General features: G+C 38.6%; 1 protein-coding gene across 1 annotated transcript; it reads left to right on the forward strand.

Moving 5' to 3' along the window:
* The first annotated feature begins 134 nt into the window (after positions 1-134).
* On the forward strand, positions 135-9898 carry LOC109090015 (torsin-1A-like). Its single transcript, XM_042748154.1, has 4 exons — positions 135-594; positions 7919-8094; positions 8174-8301; positions 9127-9898. Exons 1-4 carry the CDS (start codon positions 154-156, stop codon positions 9375-9377), a joined length of 996 nt encoding a protein of 331 aa, XP_042604088.1. The 5' UTR covers positions 135-153; the 3' UTR covers positions 9378-9898.
* The last annotated feature ends 1900 nt before the right edge of the window (positions 9899-11798 follow it).

Here is an 11798-nt window from a genome sequence, read left to right on the forward strand (position 1 = left end):
TAAATAGGTTATATAACTAAATACAGAAATAAAAAGAAATAATAAATTTATTTCTGTATTTATTTATGTATTAACCATTTGTTTTGCACATGTGCGGTATACACATGTGTATAACAGTAGATCTATTTATTGTGTCTGTGTTACTAGTAGGCAATGCTAGAATGTTCGTGTGATAAATTACCAAAAAGGCTGTTAACTAAAAGATTGTTAGCTCAAACTATACACTGGACAATCTTACAAACTGGATGTTGCTGGAATGTAACATGTTCTGTAAATCAGTACAGCGTGCCAATATGTAGTTACTGTAAATCTGTCCTCTCATCCATAGAACTAAAGCATGACCTCAGAAGAAAGCTTTTTGGGCAGCACATCGCTGCTCAGGTCATCCTGAAAGCTGTCACAGGCTTCATGGAAAGTGAAAACCCAAAGAAACCGCTGGTTCTGTCTCTCCACGGCTGGACCGGGACCGGGAAGAACTTTGTGAGCCAGCTTATAGTGGAAAATATTTACAGAAAAAAGATGAGGAGCAACTTCGTTCATCTGTTTACAGCGACAGCACACTTTCCTCACGAGGCTCACATTAACAAATACAAGGTAATGAGTTCATTCACTATATACGCAATTTGCATATAAATTACAATATATATATACAGTATATAGTATATAAACACTCTGAAAAAAGTGCTTTTAATTTACTTAATTTTAATGTGTACATTGGTCCCACATGATCAGAATGTGTTTAGCTGACATAATTGTCCTCTTTTTCTCAATGACTTATTGCTTGCCAAACCAAAATATTTAATTCACGTTTAGACTGCTTAAAATAATCATGTTGATTCAAGATATTATTTGTACTTCTTGATTGTCATTACACAAATGCATTGTGTACTGTTAAAGTGATTTCATTGTGTCAATTTATTAATGCTATTATTAATCAAAGGTATTATGCAACTCTAAAGCAATTTCATCATGTCTCTGGTACCAGAGTTGTTTAAACCTAACTTGCTTTATTAAATTGTACATGTTCTGTAGACATGTTCAAATGTGTGAATACAAAATCAAAATTCTAAAATTGCACCTGGCATTGACAATAAAGGAAAAAAGCAAGAGTTGGTACTTACATTTTATTGTACTGAGTTGTCAAATTTACAAATGGAGGACTGAGCACAGTTGCCATTAATTGATTACATTTACATTTAATCATTTAGCAGACGCTTATGATTATGATTATCCAAAGCGACTTACAAATGAGAACAATAGAAGCAATCAGACCAACGAGAGAACAACAACAGTATACAAGTGCAATGACAAGTCTCAGTTAGTCTAGCACAGAACCCGTAGCTATGTTTTTTTTTTTTTTTTCCTTCCAAGAATAGGATAGACAAGAAAAGGTAAGTGCTAGTATTAATTAGTCAAATGCTGGCGAAAAAGATGAGTCTTTAGATGTTTTTTGAAAATGAGTAAAGACTCAGCTGTTCGAATTGAGATTGGGAGGTCATTCCACCAGCTGGGCCCAGTCCAGGAAAAGGTCCGTGAGAGTGATTTTGAACCTCTTTGGGATGGCACCACAAGGCGTCATTCACTTGTAGAACGCAAGCTTCTGGAGGGCGCATAAGTTTGAACTAGTGAGTTTAGGTATATTGGTGCCATGCCAGTGGTCATCTTGTAGGCAAGCATCAGTACCTTGAATTTGATGCGAGCGGATAATGATAGCCAGGGTAACCTGATGAGGAGAGGAGTAACATGAGCTTGTTTTGGCTCATTGAAGACAACCTTCACTGCTGCATTCTGGATCAGTTGTAGAGGCTTGATAGTACATGCGGGAAGGCCCGCCAGGAGAGCATTACAATAGTCCAGTCTGGAGAGAACAAAAGCTTGGACAAGAAGTTGGGTGGCTTGCTCTGACAGGAAGGGTCTAATCTTCCTAATGTTGTATAGGGCAAATCTGCAGGACCGGGTCATTGTAGCAATATGGTCTGTGAAGCTTAACTGATGATCCATCACAACTCCTAGGTTTCTGGCTGTCCTGGAAGGACATATAGCTGTATAGAGTAGTTGCGATGAAATGATGGGCTAGCTGGAACCACCAGCAGTTCTGTCTTAGTAAGGTTGAGCTGAAGGGGATGGTCATTCATCCAGCTAGAAATGTCACTCAGACAGGCTGAAATGCGAGCAACTACCGTCGGGTCATCTGGTTGGAATGAGAAGTAGAGTTGAGTGTCATCAGAGTATCAGTGATAGGAAAAGCCATGTTTCTGAATGACAGATCCTAATGACGTCATGTAGATGGAGAAGAGAAGTGGTCCAAGTACTGAGCCTTGAGGAACCCCAGTAGCAAGTTGTTGTGACTTAGAAACCTCACCCCTCCAAGACACCCTAAAGGATCTATCTGAGAGGTAGGACTTAAACCACAGGAGTGCGGTTCCAGAGATGCCCATTTCTGAGGGTGGACAGTAGAATCTGGTGATTAACTGTGTCAAAAGCAGCAGACAGATCCAGCAACATGAGTACTGAGGATATGGAAGCTGTTCTTTCCAGTCGCAGCGCTTCAGTAACCGAGACCTTTGTAACATGTAAGACCTTTGTTTATCTTCAGAACACAAATTAGGATATTTTTGATGAAATCTGAGAGCTCTCTGACCCTCCGTAGACAGCAACGCAACTGAAATGTTCCCAGACCCTGAAACATAGTAAGGACATTAGTAAAATAGTCCATGTGACATCAGTGGTTCAACCATAATCTTATAAAACTGTGAGAATACTTTTTGTGTGCAAAGAAAACAAAAGTAACAACTTTATTCAACAGTTCTTCTCCTCCGAGTCACCTTCTGCCTCCATTATGTGAAGTACCACAACACGTGTGATCACGATACTGGTGAGGTAGAAGATGCATAAGCTGCACTTTGTTTACGAGCAGAGGAAAGCACGTGCATGCATTGTGGTAGTCTCCATAATGGAGGAAATTAAAAATATCTTAATTTGTTTTTTGAAAATGAACAAAAGTCTTACAGGTTTGGAACAAGATGAGGCTGAGTAATTAATGACAGAATTTTCATTTTTGGGTGAACTATGCCTTTAATGCCTTCAGGGACAACACCAACATCCTCTGGTTCATCAGAAGCATGTTGTTTGAGAATGTAAATTCCATCAGTGGTGTCTTCAATGGCCTCATTGATGCAGGCTTCATTCATGCCCTGCACAAAACAAACATATGTAGGTAAATGTATGGAAGTAAATCTAAAACACTTTTTTCCTTATTTCTGATGTTGAATATTTATTTGGAATGGCAACATTTATAATGCAACTGTATATTTTGAATTATGTATAAATTAAGTAAAAAAAAAAAAAAGATTTAACAGCAATACAAAAGTAAATTAAAATACTTAACCATATAAAGCCTGAGTGTGTGCGCAAAGATGGACCTATAAAATACATTTTTTATAATCCGTTAATAATTGAAAGACAGCTTACAAATTCAGAAAGTAAAGAAACAGACTTGTTTTAATGTTTTCATATGGCAATGAAAACGCAAAACAAAATGAAAACAGACTAAATCTAATGTTCCGAATCCGAACACTACTGTTTTCATTTATTATTATTGTGAGAGACGGCGAATAAGCCAAATTAGTCAACTGACATGATAACAGGGATTTTCCGCTGGGTGCATCCAAAAACGGCTCGCGGCTGCAGCTTTCTCTTGTAGCAGATGCGTTTTGTGTGGTCGAGTCTGACTGGTTCTTAAAGGTGCTGTATGTAAGTTTCTGACTCTACTAAAGCATAAAAATACCATAATATGCAGGGGTGCACATACTTTTTTCAGCCTGGTTCTCATATGAGAACCTGGAGATTTGGTTTGGTGCTCACACGGCACATACAGTAGTGTGACTAGGCATGGGCCGATCGTAGGTATACTGTGATTTGAAAATGTCACGGTTTCAAAACCACTAATAGTTTCCATTATACTGTTCCTGCGGTATGCGCTGTTTTCCATGTCTGCTCAATGACTGAAAGAGTAGGAATCCCTCAGACTGAGTGCAGTGTAGAGAGTAACACTGACCCCTCCTCCTCCTGTTGGTGCGAGCGAGCGGTCAGTCACGTGTGTGTAGGATGACCGAACTTAAGGCCCGGTTCATTCACATTGAGCGTTCCTTTCTAGGATGACCAGAGGTCCCGAAAAATTCGGGACAGTCCCGAAATCTAAACTGTTGTCCCGAATCTGGCCCTAATTGTCCCGAAAATTATAATAAAGCAAAATCTCGAGTAGTTATTGTCTGATAAACATTAAAAACTGTCTGTGGAGGTTGAGTCGTCCTGCAACCCGCCGGCTGCAGCATCTTTTTTTTCAAGTTCTAAAAATATACCGTAGGCGGCTGGGCGCGAATTTAGATATGCATTGATAAGCTCATTTTCATTCATTCCGTTGGCATGGCTGGTGTGCCGGAACCCCAACAAAACCCTAAAAAGCAAAAACGATGAAGAGACAGCAAGGTGCTGCAGCCGCGAGGAGGACAGTGATCCACGCGTAAAGGAGTGACTGATCGCAGCACTGTGTACAAAAAAAATACTTCACTACATAATTATTTCGTTTCAGAATTTCAGCCAATCTCATCTGGTCACCCTATTCCTTTCTGTAACGACGTACAAACTTCACAATCACGGGAAGAAGGAGGCGGGAACTGGCGGACATTCAAATCAAAGCTTTAATAACAAAATAAACACAAAACAGCGCGACAGTCCCTCACGGACGACTGCCGTGCACAAACAAAACTAAAACCAAAACAGATGAAATATAGTCCAGGCCTGGTTCTCTCTCCTCCTTCACTGTCGACGCTCCTCTTTTATATTCTGATCTCCTCCGTGGGACTCGACACCGGTGAGTGGAGCAGGTGTCGACCCATTCCCACGGCTCTCAGCCCCGCCCCACTCGTCACACTTTCCATCTCGCGCACAGCTGCGCCTGCACAGCTTTCAAAAGTATACTCAACAACAGATGAGCGTGGACGGATGAGCTCGACACATGCACAGTACCACGGGGTGCGCGGCTGTCCGCGAGCCCTCTTGAAGAAAATAACGTAATGCCGACGGTGCGCGGGCGGCCGAAGTATACGTTGGCCTTTACGCGATCGGCAACCGGACGTTTTTTACCTTATTGCAACTCTCTGTTCTAGACAAAATGTCATTTATGTGAAAATGTGAAGTCTGTTAACACAGGCCAGAGATGCTGAAGATGGACGCGCAGAGAAAAATACTGTAGCAGGCAGATCACTCACTGTTCATGATGCACAAACTATTGGAAGAAAATCCTCAATATTGACTTGGGGGTTTATATGAATGTGTTTCTGAGGGGAGCTGACTGTCTTCTGAAAAGTTTACGTGGTATTTTATTTTCATCTCGTCTCTGTATAGTTCATATTAAAGCAGTGTTCCAGAGGCGCCTCCTGCTGTCAGAAAGTGAATCTGCCACTCATTCAGCGCTTCTGCTGTTTGTTTCCTTCAGGCATGTAGTATAATTTCAAAAAGCTTGTCAGAACATTCTGTTTTTGCTTCCAATTGGGTTATTTTTAAATCAAATTATGTGTATGATTATTATTATATAACTAAATGATATTAAATTATATATAGGCTACATATGAATTATAAAACTAATATTAAATAACTGTAATTAAAGATTTAGGTTAAATAAAGATGTCAGTCATTTTTTTCTTGTTTCTTTTTAGGAAACAAATCAAATCAAAAATAAACTAATTCTACTGTTTCTAATATTCTGTATGTTGCTCAAAAACAAAATATATTGTGTCCAGTGGATTTTTTTTTTTTTACCCAGTCATTTAACCCAATGTGTACATACAACACTCAGTATGAACAATTAAAATCTACTTGATTAAAGCATGTTCACATCAGAAACATTAATTAATTGTGTTGTACATACATGTTTCATTTTTGTAAATTTTCAGTGTATATATATATATATATATATATATATATATATATATATATATATATATATATATACACTGAAAATTTACAAAAATGAAACATGTATGTACAACACAATTAATTAATGTTTCTGATGTGAACATACAGTGTTGGGCAAGCTACTTGGAAAATGTAGTAAGCTAAGCTAACAGTTACTCTTCATTAAATGAAGCTTCACTACACTAAAGTTACAGCCCTGTGAAATGTAGCAAGCTAAGCTACAACAACACAGCAAAAGTAGTTTAATACTTCTAAGCTATTTTAAAAAAAAAAAATCATTTTTATATTGAACCAACATCATACCAAGTCAATGCTCTCTCAGTGATCAATACAACTGTCAGGTCAAGCAGATAGACAGGCATAATAGTTCAGTTTAGTTGTTTATTCAACAGCTGTTCCAAATCAATTTGGCAACAAAAATCAGTCTTAACCATCTTCAAGAATCAAGAAATAAAAGACTTGCACTCTAAAAAACTATTTATTTACTAACTGCTTGTTTTCTTAAAAAACAAAACAAAAAAAAACTAACACTTGCTTCTCTAATCTTTTTGTATTCTATCTTTGTTTTCTTTTGATTTATTATACAATTAAAAAAAGCAAAAAAGGCCTCTAAATTAAAAAAAAAACACCTTGCTACATGTACTGCGTTAAGCTAACTGAGACCTTTTATAGCACTTATATATCATTGCTCTTTTGTTGATTTGTGCTCATTTGTAAGTTGCTTTGGATAAAAGTGTCTGCTAAATGACTAAATGTAAATGGTAACCCTTCACAATAAGGTTCATTAGTTAACATTAGTTAACTAGTGTAGGTAACACGAACTAAGAATGAACAATACTTTCAACATTTACTAATGCATTATTAAAATCAAGCTGTGTTTGTTGTCATTAATTAATGCACTGTGAACTAACATGAACTATAAATGAACGACTGTATTTTCATTAACAAAGATGAATAAATACTGTAATAAATGTATTGTTCATTGTACGTTCATGTTAGTTACATTAGCTAACATTAATGAAATCTTACTGTACAGATGTATAGGCCTACAAATAACTTAGGCTACGTTTATTTTGCATCGTTGCATGTGTCATTCATTATATTATTAACGTTTCACCAAAATCAAGTTTAAATACTAAGTTTTTTAATGTTTCGAATGTTTTCCCCCGTCATTAACGCCACATTCGAAGGCAGTACGGGCATCTACGGGCATCATGAACTTGCAGGTTATTCAGTTTTTGTCGCTATGTGGGCGCTCAGCCTCTGTTATTTGGCCGAAGTATCATATTATAAAAGATTCAGCGCTTCTCACAAGCTATTTGACTGTGACTTCACAACAAAGGCTAAGACACTCTTCTCCGCTCCTCAAATACAAAACACATTAGCCTTTATAAATATAGTGTTTCTTGAGTAAAGAGAACGCTGTAGTTATTGAACGCTGTACTTATTCAATCAACAGTTATTTTATTTACATTCATACTGCAAACAAACTAAGATCCTCCAAACTGCGCGCCGCACTTCATTCACGAGAGAGGCGGGAAGAATAATGAGGTTTGACTGACAGTTTGAGGAGCCAATGACGTTACGAGGTTTAGTGGTGGTGGCGTCACTTTTACTGGTCCAGGATCAGTGATCCTTAGCAGTTATATTTCCGATTTGAGCTTGAGTTTCAGAAATGAGTTGGATAATGTAACGTCAGCTTTTGTTGACGCTACTTGATCAGAAAAAGAGCTTAGCTACTGAAAAGCTATTTGATTAAGAAAGCAGCGACGCTACCACCACGCTACTAAGAAATTGTAGTTAAACTACTAGCGTCACTACTTGTAGCGACGCTACTGACCATCACTGTATATATATATATATATATATATATATATATATATATATATATATATATGCTGTGTCCCTTCACTGTCAAATCTGTACATTTGCATGTGTTTAGACACAGTTACAGGAGTGGATACGAGGGAATGTTTCTATCTGTCCACATTCGATGTTCATCTTTGATGAAATGGATAAAATGCATCTGGGGCTGATAGACATTTTAAGACCTTACCTGGACTTTTACGAACACCTGGACGGAGTATCGTACAGAAAGGCCATCTTCATCTTCCTCAGGTCAGTGTCATCGCCACAGAAAACATTTGACTTATTTCAACCAAACAGCCTCTGTAAGCCATGTGTTTTGTTTTTATAGCAATATCGGGAGTGAGAAGATCAATGAGGTGGCTCTGGATTTCTGGAGGGATGGTAGAGAACGAGAGGAGATCAAGCTGAAGGATATAGAGACGGCACTTTCAATCTCCATCTTCAACAACAAAAACAGTACGTCAAGTGTCTCTCTTTTCTCATCTGTAGATCAGAGAATCTTCTCAACAGTTGGATTGGTAATTAATAAAGCAATAAGCCACACAACACTTTAAGTAGATATTACTACAGCTATGTAGGCCTACAAATTACAGTTTTTTTCAAGTGATGTTATTTATTAGACTTACTATTGTTTGCCAGGTGACGTAACAAAGGTCATTACATAAATAAATGATTAACACATTGGTCACAAGACTGTAGTTTTAGGCATGGCTCATTCAATAAGATTTTACAGCCAAATCCGTTTTCTGAAATATAGCATAGTGAGGACATTTGTATTACCTTTATGCAGGGCCGGAGTGGGAGTCATTTTCAGCCCTGGAATTTCATGCTTAAGACTGGCCCACTTTAGTTCACGACTGACTATAGCTATTATTGTTTTCCTGCCTTGCTAAATGTTGGGCTCATGATCAATCAGTTGCATTCAGCCAAACTGATTTACCAAAATCAAATCGCGGGTGTAAGCGCGAGTTCACAAATAAAACAGTAATTTGCGAAAAAAATAAAATAAAATAATTATCAATTGAGAATTTGTTAATTGGAGGTCATATGGCGTATGCCTGCAAATATGGGACAAACTGTGTTATAGCTTTCATACGGGATGCTTCTTTGATGCCTTAAATACGAGCATCCATATTTCAACCCCACAACATGACCGGCCCTCGCGGCCAAAAAACAGACAGGCCCACCTCGAATTCTCCCGGTGCTCCCGATTAGCCAATACAGGCCTGCCTTTATGTTAACATTACTTGTATTATTGCACATTCTTCTCTCTTTCCGCAGGTGGTTTCTGGCACACTAGCTTAATCGACAATAACCTGGTGGATTTCTTTGTGCCATTTCTTCCTCTGGAGTACAAGCACGTCATTCAGTGTGGTTTGGCTGAGATGGCCAGAAAGGGTTATTTGTTCCCAAATAAAAAGGTGGTTGTAAAGATGGCTCGTGACCTAAACTACTTCCCTAAAGAAGGGAAGTGTGTCTTCTCCATGCAGGGCTGCAAGGTCATTTCCAACAGACTGGGCTTCTATATTTAAGTGAATGAGATTAAAACAAAGATTCGGTGGCAAACTTGTTATTTTCTGTGTACATTTTCCACAAAACCACTATTTGTTAACAGGGATGGACTTGGAGTAAAAAACGGCCCTGGATTTTTTTTCCCAAATAGGCCGACCACAACTACAAACAGTCGCTACTATCTCACAATTTTACAGCAATCCTATTGCATTTATGGCAGATAACATCACAAAACCCATGGTGACCCTGCTGACAAAAACAATAGAAACCATCACAGAAGTTTGAATGATTTCCACTACAAATACCATTACAAACATTACAAACCATCAACTTTTAACCATTAAAACCATTAAATAATGGTTTCCTATAGTGTGTTTTGGGACATATTACATAAGGATATAGTAACTAACAAAAGCCATGAACAGAAGGTGACCAATTACCAGAAGAGACCAACAGGCACCATTACAGTTTCCATTAAAATCAATACAATTTTCATTATAACCAGTAAAACCATTACAAATTATGTGATCCTTTCTATTTCCTTTTTTCAACAGAGGATTTAAATAAATGTATTATTGTATGAACTAAAATACTTGAAAAAAAGCAGAAAGCAAAATGTATATGACAATGATAAACATAAACCTAGAATCTAGAAACCTGAAACAACAGAATTTTTTTTTTTTTGATGATTCATATGTCTGTATGTGTGTGTGTGTGTGTGTCATGTTAATCAGACTAATCACCTTACAGGCTACTTCATTTACTCTATTTTCTTACTCAGCTCTCAAATGTACCCGTTGTAGAGTCGCTGCTGTCTCTTTATGAATGAATGGAATATTCATATCAGACAGTGCGGAGTAATAAATAGCAGTGGATGCTCAGACCTGGGATTGTACAATAGTGCTATAAGCTACATGCTGTGTATAGTGAGAGAGGCGGGCAAAGGTAACCTGATGTAACTGGTCGCTTTTTTCCCTTTTAGCTTCTCCGAACCGCCTTTATCTTCAAGTCTTTTGCTTGCCATCATGAGCCCACACTCCTTCGCGTCAGTTTTGGTCTCCTATCAGGGTTGCCAGGTTTTCACAAAAAAGGCCCTGCCCAATCAGTGCTCAAAACTAGCCCAAACACTTTCGAAGGGGGTCCCCCGTTAAAAATAGCTTCCAGGGATAAAATAAAAGTGTTTTGGCGGGGGTTCCCCTTGTAAAATCAGGGGCTAAATATCACGTTATTGAGGTCATTTTTCAACGCGTGGACATGAAAATCAACCTCCGGCAACAGTGTTACAATCGCCCAATTCCACTGGAAAAGAGCGGACTTGGCAACACTGTTTCTTATAAGCAAAAATAGATTACATTAGCGCCCTCTTTTGTCGGCCGTCAACGTCACTTTTTATCTGACACTTGTTCTTTGATGATGAATCAGCCAGGCCGGTTCTGGACTTCTCCAGAACATCCAGATGGCCAGCCGCCCCTGTTTGTTAATGATTTAAACTTGTATCAGAGAGCTATGTTGGACAGAAACAAAACACGGCAAAGCATCAGAAATCTACACCTGTACTTCTGAGGAATTAAAGTGGTCATATGATGTTGCTAAAAAGAACATTATTTTGTGTATTTGGTGTAATGAAATGTTTATGCTTTTTTGATGATAAAAAAAAATTTTTTTTTTACATATTGTGTATTTTTTTTTTTCCTCTATGTCCCGCCTTTCTGAAACACGTCGATTTTCACAAAGCTCATCGTCACAAAGTCACAAAGCTCATCGTTCTGAAAAGCGAGGTGTGCTGTGATAGGCCAGCTATCCAGCGTGTTGTGATTGGCCGAATGCCTCAAGCGTGCGATGGAAATGTTACGCCTCTTAACATAGAGTGAGCCGTGGCCGGCTTGAGTGAGCAGAGGCGGGCGGCTTGAGAACAGTGCGGCAGGCGGATTCTACGAAGGAGCGTACCTTGGTCTTGCAGCAACCACATGTGACGACCCCGGGCTGGAGTCCGCTTTGTCCACGGTGAAAGCCCATTCGGCGATCCACAGTGCAAAGTTGATTTATTTCCTCTGCGACCAGCACGGATCAGCTCCAGGCATGATGAAGTGGATATCGTCCTCTTTTGGAAGACCAAACAAAGTAGTTTCACTTTCACAGTGAAACACACAGCGTCTATACGACATGGCGGCAGTGACAACAGTAATACTACAACGAGAATAAAAGTTAACGCCTTCTTTCTTTGCGTGAACATTTGGGCTGCGTTATGCAAATCTTCCCACAAAGTGACGTAGAGATGTGGGGGCATGTTAGAACGAGCCGTTTTAGGGGGGCGTGGATGAGTCATAGTTTTATAAAGAATATCTCTTTGGATTTGAGACTTTAGTCTGTGCAACTTTACAGATCTTCTTTATTCACCAAGAGCTTGTAACACTCCAAAGAGAAAGGAAAAATTGAAATCA

This window comes from Cyprinus carpio, chromosome B21, assembly GCF_018340385.1.
Source record: "Cyprinus carpio isolate SPL01 chromosome B21, ASM1834038v1, whole genome shotgun sequence".
Classification (NCBI taxonomy): domain Eukaryota; kingdom Metazoa; phylum Chordata; class Actinopteri; order Cypriniformes; family Cyprinidae; genus Cyprinus; species Cyprinus carpio.